Genomic DNA, 22,529 nt, shown 5'->3' on the forward strand with positions numbered 1-22,529 from the left:
AGTGATGGATGTGTTGAACCCTTTTGATTCCTGTGGATTGCTGTTTTGACGCAAGGCAGACGGTGTAGTGTCAGAGAGTGACCTGGATCCAAATTCGGGCTCCTCCATATACTGGCATGGGTCTTTATGGCCTCTCTTTCTTTTTCAGGGTTGTTCAATGTGAGATTAAGCTACTCAACTACAAAGTCTTCTAATTCATAAAAGGAACCCTGTAGATTCTCTCCTTCCCTCCTTTTCCCTCATCTGACCAGAATGACACCATCTGTGGTTCAGTTTAAGTTTTATTATAATCTTAAAGTTTTAACTTTATAAAGTTAAGGTTTGTAATATCCTTAAAGTTAAGTTTGTTTTAAGGTTTATTATAACTATGAAAGCCAGTTGCCATTTTGCAGCCAAGTACATGGAGAATTAGATGCATTTTTTTTAAAAAAAAAAATCCCAAGAGGTTACCCTTAGACTTAATCTAGAAAGAAAAACAAAGGAACACATTAACAAAAGAACTGACAGTGTGAAAATTCTTAAGTCTTCAATGCCAGTTTATTAAGTTACATCTATTAAATATATTAACACATACAACATTTCATTTACAGAGATTAGAATTCATACACTAGTACCCAAAGACATGGGATGCATACCAGTTAAGTACGTATCCAACAACATACAATATGCATTTTACCTTGCGGTTGATGTTTTAACATAAAACATAAAATCAATGAAAGCACATGGGGTTTGTCACTAAAACCACATAAACACCTACACTTGTTCAATCTGTACACCCCTGACACAAAAAAAGGGGAACATTATATGCTTTAATGACTTTAAGAATAAAATCATTTGATGAAGTTCAGCTACTTTATTTACTTGGCACTGTGTGTCTTGTTCCTCCTGAATGTATACACTGTGAGAGTAGGACTTGCCTGTCACGTTCCTTCTCAGCTCTCCAGTATCCAGGTAAGTGCTGCCATGTGACAGATGCTCAAAACAAAAATGATTTATGAATGAAGTTGAAAGACTGCTGGGCTTATTGTTAAGAGATCTAAATTCTACTTTTAGCATCCAACTAGCTACTGTCTGGCACTGGCCACGAAGGGTGACAGGGTGTGGATGTGATGGCTCCCTCTGAGCCTGGGTTTCTTCATCCTTGAAATGATATAACTTGGAATAAACTTCGCAGATACTGTCATTTCTAAAATTCCATGACATTTCTCTATTGGCCAAAATCTTAGGGGTACTTTGTGTTGGACACTCTCTGGACAAATGGGAAATGACAGCTAATTACTGAACTCTTGAGAAGGCCTGCCAGGTTTGTGATGATCAACTGGAACACATGGAAGTCAATGAACAAAAGGCCACATAATCATAGATTTGAAAAAGACCTCAGAGATCCTTTGGCTTAATGTCTCCCCCAACCTCTGTGAAGAATAGCTTCTACAAAAACCTTTGTGACAAGCCCTTTGTTTGAGTATCTCCAGGGACTGAGAAATAGCTTCCTAGAAAAATTCTATTTTGGAGTAGAAAGTCCCTTTGGGGATCAAGCCAGAGAGGGCAACCTTGTAACTGCAACTCTGTAGCTCTAGCTCTGTTCTCTGGGGAGCTACAGAAGAAGTCTCCTCCCACTTCCATGTTGTCCTACAGGTGTTTGAAAATACTTCTCCCATCTTCCTTCGAATCACTAAAATGAACTCTATTTGCTAAGAGTAGAGAGGTTAGAAGAGTCCAGGATTACGGTTCAGGAAGACAGCTTCCTAGCTCTAGATCAGCCCTTAACTCATTATGTGGCCCTGGGCAAGTAACTTCTTCCATCCAGGCTGGTATGGTATTTTCATCTCAAAATGGGGTGATGGAAGGGGTGGAGGCAAGTGTGTCTCAGAGCTGGGGAAGTTGTAAATGTGGTTGTTAGAGGGTGACGGGGCATGGATGTGATGGCTCTGATCCACATTCTCTCACCACTGGTGCAAAAGGATTCAAGGGTTATTAGGCTAACAGTCTACTAAATTCTCTGTAGGTCCAGCTGCCAATATGATGCAAAAATGTTAATATCCAGGATAATGATGTACACTTGAAAATTCTGCTACAAATATCAAAACACTCCTAGGACTCTGGGCCATAGGACAGCCAGACATCTTAAGGCAAGAGTTGTTTGCATGTGTTTTTAAGGTACAGAATGTAAACAGTTCTGTCCTGCAGAATTAATCCCCAATGTCATAATCATGGAAACAGAATTGGGTAAGGGCTTGGGAAAATACCTTGCAAGAGAATGTTGGCAATGGCCATGCCTTGTGCACAGTGAGTTAGTTAAACTTTTATAATCCAGGGGGATTACTGACCAGCACAGAGGCGGAATTTCCTCTGGGGTGATGAGAACTGAATAGTTTAGATTGAAATGGAGCCAAGAGTTCTAGTGTGCTCTATTATTGATTCAAACTGACATATTTCAGGAAGTGAAAAGGTACACTTTTCCCTTTTCTTACCGTACCTTAGTAAAAAAAAAATCAGAGGCAGGGCACGGTGGCTCATGCCTGTAATCCCAGCACTTTGGGAGGCTGAGGCGGGCAGATCACGAGGTCAGGAGATCGAGACCATCCTGGCTAACACGGTGAAACCCCGTCTCTACTAAAAATACAAAAAATTAGCCGGACATGGTGGTGGGAGCCTGTAGTCCCAGCTACTCGGGAGGCTGAGGCAGGAGAATGGCATGAACCTGGGAGGCAGAGGTTGCAGTGAGCTGAGATCGCGCCACTGCACTCCAGCCTGGGTGACAGAGCAAGACTCCGTCTCAAAAAAAAAAAAAAAAAAAAAAAAGAAATTTTAGTAGCATAAGCAATTCTGTTCTGCCAAATAGACTGAAACCATGCTAGCATCAAAATGTTAGTGATTATGTGCATTTTGATCATGGTCTCTGTATTTGCTGAGGAACACAGGTTTTCAAAGCATTTCTGGGTCATCCATAAAGTTCTAATATTTTTAAGGGTGTTGATGACCAAACTTGAATACAGCAAATAATAACCTTTCTCTACATGTAGCTTAAATAATGGATTCTACAATAAAAAATGGGAACTTTTTTACCTTCTTGATTTATGGAAAACTATCCTTGAGTAGCTATTTTTAAAAAACCACTTCGAGTAAACACAAATCATTTTGTTAGTCATCAGCCTTCAACAAATGGCATCCATTTTCATAATGAGAATAGATCCATGTGCCTAAAGTTAACGAATTAATTAGCTAATACAACCAAAATAAATTAAAGAATCTGCAGACAGTAGAGGTGCTTGGAAGTTAGAATGAGTGTGTCTGAGACTAAATAATTTATCTCTGTGTCCCCAGGGGCAGTAGGTACACAGTAAATGTTTGTGGAATTGATTTGAATTCAGCCTTTTGAGTGACATTTAACCAGCAAAGCATTTTCTCCCTAAATTTACTATTTTCTAAAGCATGCTTTTTCCTTCCTCCCAAACCCTGAATACACCACATTAACCCCTTTTAGGGGAACATCACATGATCTTAAAAGCATTTTCCCACCTCACTTTTGAAAACAGTGCACTAATTTTTGCTATGGAGATAATAATGCCTTGGAAACAGAAGTTCTGACATGAGCCCTATTAGGAATGTCTGACTGTGCCTTTCTGTAAAAAATATACTGTACGGTACAGAATTTAACAAAATCAGCAGTGAAGACTTGAGCTATGATACATTCTTTAAAGAAAAAGCTTATGACAGGAGCCAAATAAATGCACAGCAGAGAATTTCCCAAAGCCTCAAGCGTCTTCGAATATTAGGAAATTCCTGTAATGGGATAAATTTCCAGATCCACCAAATCACCTGGTGGGCAGGTTTGAGCAGGCCACTCTTCTGTGCAAATCTCCTCCTGCATATCAAAGCTGCTTTGTGCTCTCATGCACCATGAAGACCGGTTCAGAAAGAACATTTTATGTTTTTAATGGGTGTTAGTTCTGATCATAGAGCTAGACTAGAGTTATTGAGGAAATATTCTTGATCTACCAATAAATATTGTCCTAGGAATTGGTTGAGGGAATATTCTCTTATCAAGCAAGTTTTGGAGTTACTGAGAAATCTTTCTTTTCTGCTTTAAGTCAAGGGTAATTCCTCCATCTGAGATGCCCTTTCCCTGTGGTCGTCTGGGGCCCGCCCAGTTTCTTCCAGGCTTCACTTCCTCTATGAAGACTCTGGTGAGCCAGGTGGAGGTGACCACACTCCTCTGTGCTCCCACTGAGTCTGTGCTGACTGTTTTGAGAAATGGAAGGCAAGAAAAAGGCCTGGTTTAAGTTAGCCTAGCAGAGGTTAGAAAATATATTTAGAGCCTTAACCTCCAAACTGAGAAATCAGAAATTAATTTTTATTTAATTATAACTCAAGAAATATTAATGAAGTGCTCCTGCTACACTGGACACTTAGCTCAGGAGCCTCTCAAATGCCTCTCTGCCTCTATAGTCTACTGGAAACCAGAGTGAGAGTGATTTTGGTGCCAAATTTGCTCTCAGACTCATCCGTGAGGTCTCCCAGGATAGGAAGAATTTATAATAGGGGCCAAGGGTCACCAGTCATATCATACCAAAATGCTCAGATGGCACAGAATGCATGAAGTTAACATCTTTCATTCTCATGAGCTCATTTGCTCCTTGGAAACAAATGGGCAGATTCCTGCTTTGCAAAGTCAACAAAGGCTAAGAGAACAGAGCTGCCTCTCCTGCCCTAGACGTATTAGCGTAGGAAAATCATACAGACTAGAGGATATGAACCCACTGAAGCACAGAAGGGACCTCTGCAATGTCCAGCCTCTCCTCCAGTGAAGGTCTTGGCTAGGCTCATTAGCTAATCCCATATGTAAATCCCTTTGAATATTTTAAGGGAAAATACTCACATAATACTCTGCATATAAAGTTGCAAATCAAACCTCAAAGATCTAGGTTAACTTCTTCAGATTTGGTGATTGACTTCTTTTTTCCCTTCCCCCAAGGAGTAAGTCCATTGTCTCCCAGCATCAAACAAGTTGGCAGTATAGTTGATCTAGTTAACTAGGTATCTGTCTTCAGGTTTCTTCAGGAAACTAATCAGCTGGCTATCTTCCAGGCAGCTGGCTATCTTCCACAGTCAGGAGAGTGCCAGAAATCTGATGTAACAGTTTCAGATGATATTTTTTAAGGACTTGGAGTTATTATTTTATTTTATTTTTGGACAGAGTTTTGCTTTTGTTACCCAGGCTGGAGTGCAATGGCACGATCTGGGCTCACCACAACCTCTGCCTCCCCAGTTCAAGCAATTCTCCTGCCTCGGCCTCCTGAGTAGCCAGGATTACAGGCATGAGCTACCACGCCCAGCTAATTTTGTATTTTTAGTAGAGATTGGGTTTCTCCATGTTGGTCAGGCTGGTCTCGAACTCCCGGCCTTAGATGATCCATCTGCCTCGGCCTCCCAAAGTGTTGGGATTACAGGTGTGAGCCACCATGCCTAGCCAAGACTTGGAGTTATTCTTTAGAGTATGTTGACTGATGTTTGATCAGGAAGCATCTAGTGGTGTTCATATAAGTTTTGAGTGAAGTCTGTCTTGTTTTTCATAGTGTCTTCTGGGTTAAGGTAGCACCCAGCACGTAATAGGTGGGCAACAAAACTCTGCTGAACACAAGCAACTGTTGTATTTTTGATATACATGTGAAACTCATACTTGCTTATTTAGATATCTGTGTACATAATCAAAAGAAAGGTAGCTTTTCTCATATGCTGTAGATGACATGAAAACCAACTCCTTCTGTGAGAACATTCATGAGACACACCAACTCTCTTCATTTTTTTTAGGCAAAGCATAAAAGTATGTGGAAATATTGGTGAAGGATTTTGCCTCTGAAAGTTTATAGTGTTTTCTTGAGCTTTCCCTGGACTTCCTTCAAAGCTCCTGAATTGAAGCAAATTTATGATCAAATTGAACAATAACTGGACCACTGGTGACTATTGTATAGCAGGAAGGTGTTGAAATATTTCTCTTTCAATCCTGACCTGAGTAGATCATCCACTCATTTAGCGATCAGTGTCTTAATATTTAGAAACTCGCCAATCCTCCAACCCATCATAATAATATATTTGCTCTCTTCAGCCTTTTTCCAGTTAGTACTCACATCAGTAAGGCACATGAAGTGTGAAATTTTGGGCCCCAAATTTCATAGCTAAACCGTTGTCCCTGTGGAATGCCCCCTACTCCCGGCCCCAAGAAAACCCCTGGTTATAATTACATTTGAACAAAGAAAATTAGGAACTCGGTGGCAGAGGACTTTCACATAATGATATTTGCTCTCCTCCTATAGTAAGAAGGCGCCAAAGAAGGTTTTATCTTCTTTTGTGTAATCCACCAAAGAGATGTCACTGACGTTCACCATTAGCTTGTCCCCTTCTTGCAAGGAGAACATGGCTCCGAGGTAGATGGGCTGGAACCAGTTGCTACCTACTTCGCACACAGACTTGGTCCCCATGAGGAGCTGGGTTGGCTCAGGGTAGCTGTCTGTTACCTTGGTGATGACCACAGTGATGGAGTCTGGCTTGTTTGGTCGGCCTGCTTGTCTGATTTCACTGCACTCAGAGGTCATCCCACGGAATGTGACCTGGGAGTAAATGAAGTAGTCTCCTGACTCTGGGATCAGCAAGAATTTGTTGGTATAGTTCATTCGGTTCTTGGTGAAGGCCAGGCCTAGTTCATGTTCCCAGTGCAGAGCTGGGAACTGATTTTTTAAGTGCTGTGTGGGAGTTTGTCTCACAACTGGAAAGACAAGAGAGAGGATTAATTTGCTCATTTGGAAACTGTAGACTTTGCTTAAAAAGGGTCTCATATCATTTTCAAAAAAGACCAAAGTGATCGAATATACCTAACAGCTAAAAACTGCTTTGGGGAGGAATGAATGAAGAATATGTGACTGGACATACACATTTGTTCAAAGAGAATAGCATCTTGGACTAGTGACCTGGGGCAAATTACTTTGCCTTTCTGAGACTGAGTGGTCTGACCTTAAAATTTTAAATTTTACCTGAGACCTATGATCCTGGAGAATAATGAAGGTTAAGGAATCCCCCCATTCTTCTGTGTTTAGGAAAATGGCTTGCTGCCAGAATTATCCTTTCCCAAATGACTCAGATAGAACTCATTGATGCCTCTCTTGTTTATGTATGACAAGGCCAGGCACCAGACCTTTCAAATTCCCATTCTTTGCCCCACAAGTGATTGGCTGAACTGTTTTATCCCCATTCATCAATTGGAACAAAACACTTGTCTTACAGGCATGAGGTAAGTGATAGAAACTTGGCATCTCCCTGGTCCTAATCCTCACTCAGAGCTCACCACAAATAATTTCCTCTTAGTCAAATGATAACACCAATGTCTTGGGCCACAAGGATATCCCCCTGCGGATTGCAAATTTTCTTATAGGTCAGGAGGGTGTGCTTCCTTTTTAACCTTCTAGGTTTTCAATGGGTTCTAACATATCCTTCTGCACTGTCTTGCTCTTTCCCCTGGAGTCTCAGAGGTATAGGAACTCTAGGTGTGAGGTGCCTGGGATTTCTACACTAGACTTGGAAAGTTGGCCAACTGGTGATAGTATGGAATTTCTCTTGATTTCTATACATCGATGAAAATTCTTTGGAAACACCTCCCTGAAGGTAAATGTTTAGTTACATCATCTTGAATAGGGCACAGATGAACTAGATAAATTGGCAACTCTGGGGACTTTTTGTTTGTGACCAGATCCAGAATTACTTGCAGCTCTGAGTTGGAGAGAAGCCATTTCTGAATGACTCAGTGTGTGAATGAAAGAGAGAGACAGGAGAGAAGGAGAGAGGGCCGATAGAATCTGAAAGAAAATGCCCAAGAGACATGGGCTTTTGGAACCCCCCCCAGGGAAGAAGACATCCAAAAAACCCTCCACTGAGATACCTGCACTCACATGCTTATTGCAGCACTATTCACAATCGCAAAAATGTGGAATCAACCTAAGTGTTCATCAACAGATGAATGGATAAGGAAAACGTGTGCGTGTGTGTATATACATATGTGTGTGTACACACACACACACACACACACACACACACACACACACTGGAATATTGAGGGGAGGAGTCTCTTACCAAGGAATATAGTTTTCATTTTAAGCCACTAGAATGAATTTTGGTAAAGTGCTGAAAGAAATCTCAGGATTCTGGCCCATGGTCTCCTGTAAAACACAGCAGGGAGGCTTACCTGTCAGGTGTGCCCTTGGCTTATCTCCATCTGCTCTAAGAGGTGCATCTGTAACAAAAGGAGAAATGTACTTTGTATGAGACAAAGGGTGACTGAAATGAAGATGGCCCTTTGTGAGTTGCACGGTGCGTATGATAGGAGAGAAAACTTGATCTCCTCCAGCTTGGTCCAGTGCCACTCCTTGCAGGATTTTGGATTGGAATGTGGCACCTGCAGCAAGCACCACCAAGGACAGGGTGACTCAGAAGAAAGAGTCTTGAACACAAATGAATCTTGGCTCCATGGCTTTGGGCAAGTATATCTAGCCTGCCTGAGACCCTGTTTTCTCATCTCATCTAAGATGGGCACAGTATAGATGGAGGTGCTTAGCATGAACTTTGCACATCTCACTGCTCTTTCCCTCAAAATTCTTTCATAGGAGTGAATTGGCTTTTTGCCTTCTTCCATGGTCCCTTTAACTATATTCACTGAATAGACGGCCCAAAAGAAATGGGATGAGGAGTGGATGGGAACTATTCTTTAGCTATACGACCTTGGTGAATCCTTTTCCCTCTCTGGGTCTCTGTTTGTCTATTAGTTCTTGAGAAGACCTTAGAATTTCCCTTTGGTTCTCAGAAACTATTATGTTGGATTAGGCGTGGTCCAATTGCAGTTATAAATATGGTGGTGTTGATGATAATAAAAAGCAAAAATCAATTGCATACTTTTGATGTGCTAGACATTGTTCTAACCCCTTTATAGGAATTAACTGATTTAATTCACATTAACCCTGTTGAGTAGGATCTACTATAACTATTTTTACAGGTGAGTAAATGCAGGCAGAGACAGGTGAGATTATTTGCCCAAAGGTCACACTGCTAGTAGATTCCAGAGTTGGAGTTTGAGTTCAGGCCATCAGCTCCACAGGCCATGCACTTGGACATGGTGCCATTTTGCCTTCTCAGTGCCTGCAGTGGAGCCTCAATTCTCCTCTGGATTTGCATCCCTCAGCTTAGCAACTTGTACTTAAAGACTCATCTCTGAACTTCCTACATACAGAACTACTAGAAACGTTCTTATTCCCCACAAGGAAAGGCGTTGAAGATGAGCATACTTACAAACTTGCTGATGTGAAGGTGCAAACTCCTGTCCTTTTAGATCCTATTGGGAAAGAAAGTATAGTTTAGACCAACTGTGGTCCTTTTGATCCCAACACTTACAGCTTCCCATAGCACAGGTATGATTACAAAGCTTCTGCTGCCCAGCCTGGGTACTCTGTGATGAGGGAAATGAGAATGAAAATATTTTTGTTGATGGGAATCTTGCATCTCAGCTCTCCACTTTCCTCCCCTGACACTTCCAATGACCTTCCTCTTTCTTAGGCTTGTCTCTGAAGCTCAACTTTAAGGTTCTTTTTTTGAGAGCTTCTCTCATTCTATTCTAGGGGAACTCAGCATCTTGTCTATGCTTTTGTTACTTGAACAAATAATGGCACTTGCTTTATTTTCTTTTCTCTACCATAATTTAAAAATTGGGACTCTTCTTAAAAATGATACAGAAAAGAAAATAATGGCTGTGTTCTCCTTTTCATCAGCCTCAACAATTCTTCCTTGTTTCTGTGCAATACATAAAGACTTTTTAAGTAATTGCAACCCTAGTTTGTGAGCTATTTCAGATACCACATGATGGTGGAAGAGTAACTGCCTTAGAGGCAGACAGATCTTAATTTAAATCCTTGTTCCACCATTTATTAACAATATGACCTTGAGCAAGACTTTTCCTCTCTGAGCTTTGGTGTCTTTATTTCTAAAGTGGGAATAATAACATACTTAGCCCTAAATTACTCATTGAGGTGAAGAGCAAGTCAGAAAATCTATGAGTTAGTGCAAAGAATGCATGGAAAATGAAGGAACCACCACTCACATACCTGAGCATAAAGCTTAATAGCAAGAATATGCTCTTAGCTTATAAATAATATAATGCATTGGACTATTATACATGGTTGGTGGGAATATAAATTAGTACAGCCACTATGGAAAATAGTATGGATATTTCTCAAAAAACTGAAAATAGGACTACCATACAATCTAGCAATCTCACTACTGGGTACATATTCAAAAGAAAAAAAATGAATATATCAAAGGGATACTTGTGCTCACATGCTTATTGCAAGACTATTCACAATAGTAGAGTTATGGAATCAATCTGATCCATATCTCTATCAAGATATAGATGGAAGGATAAAGAAAATGTGGTACATATAAACAATGGAATACTATTTGGTATAAAAAATGAAATTATGTTATTTGCAGCAACATGGATGGAACTGGAGGTCATTATGTTAAGTGAAATAAACCAGACACAGAAAGACATACTTTGTATGTTCTCATTGATATGTGGGAGCTAAAAGAGTTGGTCTCATGTGGGTAAAGAGTAGAATGACAGACACTAGGTGTGTGAGTGAGAGAGGACGGGGATGAAGTGAGGTTAGACAATGGGTACAAATGTACAGTTGGATAGAAAGTTTAAGTTCTAATGTTTGATAGCAGAGTATGGTGACTACATTTAGCAACTATATGTTATACTGTACATTACAAAGTAGCTAGAAGAGAAAACTTGAAGTGTTCCCAACACATAGAAATGAGAAATACTCAAAGTGATGGATACCCCAAATACCCTGACTTGATCATTACACATTTTATGTATGTAGCAAAATATCACATGTACCCCACACATATATAAAATATTATGTATCAATAAAAAATAAAAATAAAACAAAATTTATGATATTAAAAAAGCCTTCTCTAATATGATTTCGACTCAACCCAATCTTCTGATTTGGTTCTTGTTGCTACACAGTCTCCACTGATAGAGTGATCCTCTTATTATATGAACACTTGATCTATTTTACATCTCAAAATCTGTGTGTTGTGAGTGTATAGTCAGGTTCTATGATTTCCATATTGGCAGATTCAACCAACCGTGGATCAAAAATATTTGAAAAAAATTACAGCCATGAAAATAATGCAAATAACAAACAATATAGCATAGCAACAATTTACATAGCATTTACATTGTATTAGTTATCATAAGTAATCTACGGATGATTTAAAGTATATAGGAGGATGTGACTAGGTTATGTGCAAATACTATGCCATTTTATATCAAGGACTTGAGCATCTGCAGATTTTGGTATCCATGGGGGTCTTGAAATCAATCCCTGTGGATACCAAGGGAGGACTGTCTCATGAATGAGGAATTGTGTGTCTGTGTGAGTGTGAGAGAATACAGCTCCATCACTGGGGAGACTAAATTGATGTGTTTTAGCATCTGTACACTTGTCTGTGATGTGGCGTCATATGTATGGATGTCTTGTCATCTGCCTGCGTAGTCATGTGGATGTAATTGTGTTATTGCTGAGTCTAGGTCTGTGAGCAGGTCTGTGATATCAGTGATTTTGTTAGAGCCAGGACCTCCAGCCTTTTTTCACTCCCAGGTCATGCTACCTAACCTCTACTAGAAGCCCCTTGAGGGCAGAAATCTTGTCTTTGAATGACTAACTGACTTTACAGTCTGTCCAGCCCCTTTCCATCCACTTCTCAATTCTGTTAAAGCCACCATTACTGCTTTCTCTCGATTACCAGACCCGAAATTTTCTTTTTTTCTTCTTCCACAAAACCAAGGGCTGTCATTTCTATTTTGCAACTTTTCTCATGGTGTTTCAATTCCAGGCCTTGGCATGCTGCTCTCCTGGATTCTTTTATCAGCCCCTGGCAGGGTCTTTGTACTTCAGTTTTCTCCTTTTCCTTGATTTATTTCCTGGCCTGCCTTCAGAGGGCTTTTTCTAAAGCATCACTTTATCTAGATACTACACTGCTCATAAACTTTCAATGGCTCCTCATGGCTCTTAAGACCCAGTCCAATCTCATTTTGTCTTGGCATTCAAAGTCCTAACATCCCAGTCTTGCTATCCATTATTTACTTCTCTCTAAGCCCTCTGTGTTCCCAGCCATGAAAGGCAACCACTGTGAATTGATTCAAGGTATCTGAAGAAAACAGAGTAAGTGTAGTTACTTTATTGAATGAGTAGGGACACAGAGAGCTGGCCCAGAAATGGGAGAATCAGAAGAAATTGCTCCTGAACAGAGTCTTACAGGTCCTGCAGGTATTAGCCAGGTGATAAAAGAGGTAATGACTATTCCAGACAAGGCCAACAGCTTGCACAACAGCAAATACCTCAATACCCTGCATCTGTGATGTGGTGTCGTATGTATGGATACGACATGTAAGGAGGCTCAACAGGACATGGGAGTAGTTGGAAAACATCAAGGCTTTCTGCTGGGAAATGAATACATTGTGTGCATTTGGCACAGGGTCATGAGTACAGCAGTTTTTGAAAACCTAAATCCAATTTCTGTGATCACTTATCCAGAATCAATAACTTGGATGGTCTTGAGGGAGTGGAGAAGCAGCCCAGAAATGAACTTCTTCTGTAGTCTATTGCCTTCCTTGATATTGACAGAGCTGAAGGAATTGATCCTTTGGCAAGGCAGAAAACTGAAGGTGGAGTTCTCAAAGAGAATCAGAGAGATCTTGATTGCGTCCTCTGGTGTAGGAAAGATACCTGCCCTGGTTGGCCTCTTTTGATGTATTTAATTATCTGCTGAGAAATTTTGAACATCCTGCTTGTCTTTGGCTAAGATGACACTCAGCTAAGAGTTTACAACATTCCTTTTTGACTCAGAATCCCATTGTCATTAGCATGTATCTGAGCTGTGGACACATTTCCCTGTTTGCTCTGCTGGACTTCTGTAACTTGGGCACACATTTTATTTTCATATATGGATGGACAAGTATGGTCCAGTGTGCTACTAAACATCTGGAGGTGGTGAGCAAGCCTGTTGGCAGATGTTGAAGACTACAACATTCCAAGAGTCCACAAGAAGGACGTCATTTGAGACTCTTTCTCCAAGAACAACATCTAAACCTTCCATTGCTGTTGCTCTTAATAACAGCTCTGTCTATCACAGGAGGAAAATTATTGTGATAGGAAGCAGTAATGAATGAGGAAGAAATTTGAGAGGATGGAATAATAGCTTATTTGAGAAAAGGTTTATGCATTACAGCTGTCCCAATGCCTGCTCTCAGGATGGTTCCCGGGAACACCAGGCCAATGCAATGTCTTCTGTGTTCCAGCCCTGACTCATCTCCATCACTTCTCGTTATTCTGGGGGCACCAAAAAGGTGTTGGCTCCTAAGAGGTGCTGGTCATGGAAACATTAGCCTCCAATTGAATAGACATGGTGTCTGATAATGAGATTATTCCTCTATACATATCTTTTCAAACTACTGGCTGAGATCCAGGATTGAATTTTATTATTTATTTGTGTGCTTATGACTTTTCTCGCTCTGAAAATTCAACCTGCCTACAGGTGGGGACCTATATTCCTAGTGCCTCAGTCAGTGCCTGGCACTTTTGCCAGATTATCCAACTGGCAAAATGCACAGATTCTGAGGCATCAGGAAGACAGAGGCAGACAAACAGAGTCAGAGAGGGGGTGAGGATGCAGTGACTTCAGCCAGAGTTTTACAATCCAAAAATCTAGGAAAGATAACTTTTTGTTCCTATTAAAAATGTTTGTCATTTAGTACTAGGGCCTCTAAAGGTCTTCATCAGGCTCTGTGTGGAGCACAGCTGTGGCTCTAGAAAGATTTGTTGTAAGTGGCAAGGCTTAGCCTGGAGCCAGAGTCAGAAAAGCAAATGTGTATGCCCATGAGCATGCATCTTAGAGGGAGATGGGATGCTTGCTCCCACCAGCATAAGTTAGCCCTAGCAAAAAACAGCTGGTGCTTCCCTTCCCCTACCCTGCTTAGTTCTTGTAGGTCAGGGAATTTTTCCTCTCATTTGATTTTTTTTTTTTTTTTGTATATTGACTGGTAATCCCTGACTCAAACTAACCATGGTCTGTTACTACAGGTATTTTTGGAGTTAGTTTAATTATTTAAATTGGGCAGAAGAAAGCATAAAGAGGAGATTGAAGTTTAGTAGAATGCTCCCCAGGTGCCAGGTCCTGTATTGGGCATTTATGTGTCTGCCTCATCTAATACTCCAGCTACTTTTAAAGGAGGGGTGAGCATCACCTTTTCATGGCTTAGAACGGCACGAAAAGAGGTCAAGCAACTGTCTAAGGTCAAAGAGTGCATGGAGGGCTTGGGATGAGAACCTTTAGACCAAGTACAGACCCTGGCACATATTAGGAGCTTCATAAACATTAGCTGAGTGTACAATAGATGAACAAGCCTGAAACAAAATAATCTTTGAGATTTCCTGGCATTTCCCCAGAAAAATCCCCTAAGTGTATTTTAACTAATGATCCATGTAGCCTTTCCTCTCATGTACTATAGTCACTCTCTATCTCTATTCATAAACAGGGAGAGATATTCAGCTCTTGCTGTCATAAATGCTGTAATTGCAAAGGCATAAATGTTTTATGATCCAAAACATCCTCTCAGCACTTCCAGGAGAAATATGCAGACGTTTGCCTCTTTGTCTCTTCCTTCTGCTTCTGCCTGTTTATGCTTGCACAAGGATAACGCCAACCTGGAAATGTTTTATTCTGAGGTCATTTCATTTCATCATCCTCCGAGGTGCCCTGAATAGGGCTTTATGTGCAACATTCAGCACAGTACAGAGCAAAGATGCTGGTGTGTGCAGGTGAGCAAATTTGGAAATCCCAGCTCCATTATTTCCTGGTGCTCTGATTGTGACATGTCACTTGACCTCAATGGAACTGTTTCCTCGTCAATAAAAGCAGACAATAATTCTTACCTCCCAGGTCTATTGTGATGGCTTAGAAAGGCCAATACATAAGGTTCATTTTCCTTATTTCTTTGGGCTCAATATATGATTGTAGGCTGTATAGTTGGTTCTGCACATCCTCTTTTTGGTCTTACAACTTCAGTTGTACACAGAAGCCACCCTTGTATATCTTTATCACAAGGAGTAGATTTGGATGCTTTAGGAGCTCTGGGAGGCATCTGCTTTTCCCCAAGGACAAACATTCACTAGGCTTCCTCAGGCTTTTGAACTTCTGCCCTTTCAGAATGCAAATAGGTTGAGGGAATGGAATTTATGCCCCACCCACTTCACATCCCCAGCTTGTTGCTGCTGTCAGCTACAAGGAGGGGTCAGGCTGGGAGATGACCCCTCGTAGCCAGTGTGTGGTCTGCAGTGTATGCTCCATTGGGTGCAGATGCAGGAGCTCTCCAAGCTGGCCTGGCACTCAGTGATATGTTCACTCTACCTGGTGGTTGAGTGGATTCTGCTGTTACCAGCTGCAAGCTGCCTGGATGTCTGAGATTCACAGCCAGGCTTGCTTGCCCTTCCTGCCTCTGCACTTCCTCAGTGTGCCTTCACTGCCTCTGGTTTCCCTTCCCTTTGCCACAACCTGATCTTTGGAGCGAGTATCTTCCAGGTATGCTGGTGCTTCCTGAGGTAACAGCAGGGGCATCTTCACTGAGGGATAAGGGGTCTGCAATTTACAAAGTACTTTTATCTCAACTATCTGTTTGTTTTCTCTAGACAACACTGAAAGAGATTATCATGATCCATAATCCTTCCGAAAGAGGAAATAACTTGAGTGAGATAAGAGGGCTCATCCCAGGTGGAGTGGGGAGGGGGAGGGAATCATGTCTGCTGAGCATCTACTCTATGGCAGCAGCTTTCTGGACATTTTGCAGAATTCTCACCATAGTGCTATATAGAAAGTGTATTAATCTCCTCATTTTATAGACAGTGAATCTATGGCCCAGGGATACCTAGCACTGCCCGCCCCTCCAACCCTCTCTTCATCCAGAAAACACTTAGTGAGTGCCTTCTGTGTGCCAGGTACAGATAGGTGCCCTCAGGGGAGGAAGATGACTGGCATTTATTGAGCACTTACTATGGGGTAGGAGCTTTTCATAGTTAAATCCTCTTGCCTATCCCAGGAGGTGAATACTTGGTTGGACTTTTTCCCAAAGGCAGACAACATAGTGATTAGGACAAATATATAGAGTGGATTTAAATCCCAGTGTCACATTCTTTAACTGTGTGACTGGGCACATTGTTTAGCCTTTCCAAACCTCAGCTTCATCATCTCTAAAATGTGGATAATAATAGTAGTTTCCTTATTGTGTGATTTCCATTGTTAACTGAGATGATGCATGTAGTAATGATAGCAAACAAGTATTGCACATGTTTACCTACCAGATACCATGCTAGATGCTTTATAGGTGTGATCTCATGTACTTGTCTCAAGACCTTTAATATGAAAAAATTTAGTGTGTTTTCTGCTATATAATAAGTTATTAAGAGGTCGCAGCTGTGATGTGGTGGAGCCATGGCTTTTCCTCAAGTCTGTATGACTCTGAAGCCCAAGCCATCACTACAAGACCCTATTGGTCTGATTGGAGACCAGGAGACCTCAGCGGGGAAGAATGGTTCAGGAATAAAAGCCAGGAGCATTGTAGAGATTTTCAGGGAGGCGTGAAGTGAGGTTGGAGGGAACCAAGGAGAATGTGGGGAGACTGTGCAGTTGATGCTAGAAATAGGACTGAAAAGGGAAGGACAGGTTGGGCAGTGGTTAAACCCTGGTCTATGGCATCCCTGAGGATTTGTTGTGAGGTACTGAGTGCCACTGCTGGGCTTAGGCTGAGTCACCTTGGTGCATTCTGCTTTGCCTGCACAGGCTCTGTGTGCCAGAGCTGTGTCCAGAGAGGATGGAGGCCTGGTCTCAGGGGACCTGGGCCCAGAGTAGGGACTGTGGACCCAATCTGAGGGCAGTGGAAGATGCTGTAGGGCCCAAAGAATGTCCAGCCTACAGGGCTGTCAAGTGCAGCCAGGTAAAAAATGGATTGAGGAATTAGTGGGGGTTGGGAGGCAAGACCTGGGTGGGGAATGAAACACAGAGACAGCTCATAAACATGGACCAAGAAAATCCCTCTAGCATCAACACCTACTCTCTGGCCAGGCGACGGCAAATTCCAGGGCAGGTGAAGAAGTTGTCTTCTATGATGTAATTTCCCTGAGCAGGGAAATTCCCTGGTCATAATAATAATAATTGTTAACATTTACTAATCCGTCACTCCTTGACAGACACTTCAAATACTTTATTTCTAATTATCCCCATTTTATACATAAAGAAGCCGAGGCCCGAAAGGGTTAGGTAACATGGTTAAGAAGTGTCTAGGCCAGAATTCAAACTGGATTTTAACCCTAAACTCTTCCAAGATACATCTGCTTAATATTCTGCAGAAATCTAAAGGACCTAACAGGTTTTATTATTTCTATACTTTTTTGTATAGGTAGCATACACATTTTGTATGAAAGAGGCTAGGTTTATAAATGACTCCCTCCTTCCCTTGCTGACAAGCCACCCAGTTTTCTACCAGGATGCTAGCAGAATTACCAATTTCTTTTGTGCTCTTCCTGAGATATAATATGCATTTACAAACATGTTCATATAGGTAAATATTTTCATAAAATGAATGTACCATATTATATATGCCGTTAACGCACTTTGCTTTTTTTTCAGTTAACTTGTGTGCAATGGGTTGTATTTGCTGCATAAGAAGGTGAGATATTTATCTTTGCCATCTCTTGGTAGATTGCCTGTGATGTGCATCACTTTCTGGTTTAATGCTTATTCAACAATAAAACTGTTTTCTTTCTCTACTACCTTTGTGGAGAGGATTTCTGGGTTGGGAGAAGACTTTGTTTTTTTTTGTTTTTGTTTTTGTTTTTGAGACGGAGTCTTGCTCTGTCACCCAGGCTGGAGTGAGCTGGCGCGATCCCAGCTCACTGCAACCTCCACCTCCCAGGTTCAAGTGATTATCCTGATTCAGCCTCCTGAGTAGCTGGGACTACAGGCGCGTGTCACCACGCCCAGCTAATTTTTGTATTTTTAGTAGAGACAGGGTTTCACCGTGTTAGCCAGGGTGGTCTCGATCTTATGACCTTGTGATCCGCCTGCCTCGGCCTCCCAAAGTGCTGGGATTACAGGCATAAGCCACTGTGCCCAGCCAGATTTTGTTTTTAATTGTATTTCTGTAACATAAGCATGCTGTGCTAGCGCTCTGATTCTTAATTCTCTCTTTGGAAAAATACAGGTAGCCTTACTCTCTGCTGAGCCAGGAGTTCTAGATGGGTGATTCTGTGGGTGGCATAAGATTTGCCATGTGAAGTTCCTCACTGGGAGAGGGGTGAGGCTCAGTAACTGGTATAGTTGTGGTAATAGTTTACTCCATGGTATTACTGATCTCCTTCTTCCTTTGATCCATGGTGTGGCCACCTGGCACTTGGAACAGCATAAATATGGCTGCCTGAATGCACAGGGAAGGAGGCCAGATGGTCCAGTTTCAAATTGTGGCTCTGTCACTGACTAGAGGTATGGGCTTGCGCAAACCTCTTCAATCCCCTGGGCCTCAGTGTCCCTATCTGCAAAACTAGGCGCTTTAGGCTAGCTGACCTTCAAAGGCCTTGTTATCTCCAATGACCTGCGATTGTCTGACTGGTTTTTATCCATAATGGTGTCTGTGATCTGGACCTCAGCCACAGCATCTAGCCCAGGTGCCTTCCTTCCCTCCTCCAGAAAGCGTTTCCTGAACCACCCCTGCCTCTGTGGCTGGGCCAGGAGAGCATCTGGAATTCCATAGCACCTCTCTGTTGAAATAGCCTATTTCCTGAGGCCAACATCAAATTTTCTCTGTAGTTGCCTGGTGGCTGGGGTAGAGTGATGATCACATCACGGCCACCATGTGCATATGGCTGTCCCCACATTTCTAACATACACAATGCTCCTTCTGCACACGCCTTATTGGTGCTGTCAGAGTATTGATATTAATACCCCCTTCGAAGAAAAGGAAAAAGCCTCAAAGGAATGAAGCCACATGCCTATTTTCATAGCTGGAAGTGAGCCACATTTCACTGTATGTTTACCCAAGTTCTCCTTGGTGCCCTGGTTTTCCCTCCTTGAATCCAGTCTTTTCCCATCTCCTCTGAGCCATTTCTTCTCCATCAGTCCCTCCAGATCCTCTCTCAGCCCTTCCTGACCCTGCTGTGTCCTGTGAAGCTGACTCCTGGCTCAGTTGCCCCTGGACCTTTGAGCCCTGGCTTCCTGCTGAGCCTGGTCAATGGGATTGGATTGGACGCAGGGTGGGGGATGGGGGAGCAGTCAGCATTCCCTCCTTCCTTCTGCGCTCTTGCTGCTGTTTTGGCGTGACTGCCTTTCTCCCCAGAGCCCTTAGGTCTTCCAGGCAGGCCCTCTCCTAGGCTTTAGTTCTCTCTGGGTTTCTCTAACACTTCTCCCTCTATGTGCCCTTCATGCCAAGGCATCGTTGCTGGTTTCCCACTGTTGCTAGTCCTGGATGCTCCAGCCCTTTCAGTTCCCTTCAATCCGTCTGCATCTCAGCAAAGAGGCCCTTCTTTAAACCCCTTCAAACTCTTTAAATATTCTTTTACAAACACACTTTCTTGAGTGAGCCAGCTGTTTCTTTTCAGGACCCTGATTGCTACATGAGCCCAGCCTCACCCCCATTTCCCTCTCCTTTTCTTCTGACACACTAAGAAGTTACAGAGCTTGGGCAAACCAGAGCTGCAATCATCCCCACACATCTCTCCAGCAAGATGAGTTTAATGATAATGGAATGGATGGTGTCAGCCTTATTCATTTCTTGAGCATCTGCAATTGGATAGGCACAGTGATAGATTCGGCGGGGCGGTAGCAGTGAGTAAAAAAGACCCTGTGCCTTCCTTCACCGAGCTTCCTGTCTAGTGACAGTGCATGTCTCCATCTCACCTTCTGCCTGGGCAAGTCATGGATCCTCCCTGGACTGTAACATTCTGCTTGCTGGTCTTCTAGATAGACAAATGTATTCCTTGCCTTCTGCTGACCAAGGGCTCTCAGACATCATCTTGATCATGGGAACCTGTCATGCCTCTGGGCTTCCTTCAGACCCCAGTGCAGGTTTCTGGAAGCCACTCAGTGTCTCATTCAAGGACAACTGTCTCCTTCTGGCTAAAGAGGGACAGAGTCCCAGAGCACCAACTGGGCGCTGCAGTTTGACTTCCAGCAGAAACTGGCGCCTTGGTGGTCAAAGGGTCAAAGTCTGACTTCCCATGACCTGCGGTTCACCTTTAACAAAAACAGCATTTCCGGGTTGTCTGCATATTTCTACATTTTATGAGCAATGGCATCTGGCCATGAACGCTGCTGCCTGAATCACAGTCTGTTTGTTGACCCTGATGGGGCAGCGAGAATTACAGATTTTCCATGGCTTACTTGTGGTGTCTATGCTTTGAAACTCGCCAGGATTGCTTAGAGGCCAGGTTTCCAGTTAAACCCATTAAAAACCCATTTTTTTCCCTTTGCAATTTAATACTTTGAACTGAAACGAAATCAGCCATCATAGATTATGAAGGGACATTTTTAAAAAGGATATTACTGGAAAGACACATTCCTTAGGTTTTGAGGTAAGTCTCTGATGTTCCCAGCCAAGAATTATGTTTTCTTCTTGACACCTATCCCAGCCCCTACCATTGTTCTCCCTAGATTTTATATTCTTTTTCTGACTAGGCTTCTCCCAGGCCTCAGCAAGACCTTAGAGATAGACAATCAGGCAGGAGGTTCTTTCTTAAGCCCTAAAAAAAGAAAAAGTTCTAAACCCAAGAAAAAGAGTGGGTAGAGAAATTATAGCATCCACATATAGGAATGTGTATCTATAGCATCATGCTGTTGTGAATTCATTAGCATATAAATAAAATAATATATTAGCAGACTCAGAATAATCTCGTCTCATTAAAAAATCCATTTTATATCTGCTATATAATTCTGTACAGAATTATATATCCCAAATTGTTAACAGTGGTCAGCTATAAGAGTTATGGGTAATGATGACTTTCTTCCTCTCCTTATCTGTATTTTCTAACTTTTTTCAATGACCATGTTAGTTATGTAATTTTAAAAGTTTTTTTCTTAAATAAAAAGAATGTTCCCAAATTACCAGTATACTATGATTATAATTATTTAAAAAATATGAGGCTGAAGGTTATTCCCATAGTAAAAGAAGGGACTATTCATTCCCTAGAAATATTAAGAATAAACACCAAATTGAACCTCTCCACCCCTCCCACTCTACATTTCCTCTGCATGTAGAAACAAGAAATGTGATACATCAAGAAACTCTGTCCTCTGTCCAGAGCTGAAATAGTTGCCACTCGCTGCAGAGAGTCCACTGATCCTCCCCAAGGTCAGAGTGGCATGTGGCTTACCTGGAACTGCACACAGGCCTCTCCCTGGGCCTGGAGCTGGCTGACAAGCAGGTATGTGGTGAGTCCTGCAAGGAAGGGGAGCAACACCAGGCAGCAGGTGAGAGCCCAGCGTGCGCTGCTGCTCCTGGCCTTGGGCCTGCAGCTGCCGTGCTCTGGCAGCATTTCCACACTGGCTGTTTCCCCAAAGCTGAGTCCCAGATCCTCGGCCATGCTTCTGCTGCTCCTGGAGGCACCTCTGACTCCTGGGCAGAGAGAGCCCCCATTAAATAGAAGACCAGCTCTCAACAGTGGGTGACTTAATCACTCAGTCTCCTCCTTCCCTTTTCCTCTCCCCTCCCCTCTTCAAGAGCACACTGTGGCCCTACCCTGCTAGAGAATGCACCGCCTACAACAGAAACCAAGTTTGGTTTAAGGAAAAAAAAAAGAAGAAGAAGGAGAAGAAGAAAGCTTTCCCAAGCATATTTATATACAGTATGCTCATGTGCTCCTTCCTTCGTTTACAGAAGGAAGTTAGGAAAGTCCCTGAAGGAGGAGAGAAAGAATTCATCAAGTCAGTGGGTGGGGTAAATTAAAATATACCTGTTCCCTGCACTGGAGGCTTACCAGCTGTGCCAGTCTGGGGAGTGTGCTTCTGGAAGTGAAAGTGAGGGATGAGAGGTGTGTGGTTTGCAGGTTGGGAAACGGAAATCACATTTGCATCAGCCTTTTGCAAAGTGCTGCCTAGCCCTCTGTCATTTTGAACCTCATAGAAACTCATTCTCAGTGTACAGATGGGAATAGCAAAGTTCTAAAAGGTGAAGGCACTTGTTCTAGGTCATCCAAGGATGAAGACAGAGGAGCTAGGAAGATGACCTAGTTCTAAATCACGGCTTGGAGTTGTAACCTCTAGCACATGACTGCCCATGAAAGGAAAGTGTATTTCCAGCCTGCATTGACCATTGTTTAATCAGAGTACGAGGTCACAGATCGAGGTGACTGTCTGTGAGGGTAGAACATTAACCACTACTC

At 42.3% G+C, this 22,529-nt stretch overlaps 1 protein-coding gene across 1 annotated transcript; it reads right to left on the reverse strand.

The window, feature by feature from the left end:
• Positions 1-501: 501 nt before the first annotated feature.
• TNFSF15 (TNF superfamily member 15) lies at positions 502-22,126 on the reverse strand. The gene is made up of 5 exons (XM_054502396.1): positions 22,101-22,126; positions 21,522-21,763; positions 9,331-9,373; positions 8,234-8,281; positions 502-6,763 (listed from the first exon to the last, which is right to left on the reverse strand). Exons 2-5 carry the CDS (start codon positions 21,729-21,731, stop codon positions 6,309-6,311), a joined length of 756 nt encoding a protein of 251 aa, XP_054358371.1. The 5' UTR covers positions 21,732-21,763; positions 22,101-22,126; the 3' UTR covers positions 502-6,308.
• Positions 22,127-22,529: the final 403 nt, after the last annotated feature.

The sequence above is a fragment of the Pongo pygmaeus genome, chromosome 13 (assembly GCF_028885625.2).
Source record: "Pongo pygmaeus isolate AG05252 chromosome 13, NHGRI_mPonPyg2-v2.0_pri, whole genome shotgun sequence".
In the NCBI taxonomy this organism is placed as follows: domain Eukaryota; kingdom Metazoa; phylum Chordata; class Mammalia; order Primates; family Hominidae; genus Pongo; species Pongo pygmaeus.

What these genes read in the sequence shown, in the direction of transcription:
- TNFSF15 (XM_054502396.1), bottom strand. Translation starts at nt 21,731, where the DNA reads ATGGCCGAGGATCTGGGACTCAGCTTTGGGGAAACAGCCAGTGTGGAA. An exon ending in AGGCCTGTGTGCAGTTCCAG is followed by an intron (nt 9,374 to 21,521) that starts GTAAGCCACATG and finishes CTTTCCCAATAG; the next exon opens with GATCTAAAAGGACAGGAGTT. An exon ending in ACCTTCACATCAGCAAGTTT is followed by an intron (nt 8,282 to 9,330) that starts GTAAGTATGCTC and finishes CTTTTGTTACAG; the next exon opens with ATGCACCTCTTAGAGCAGAT.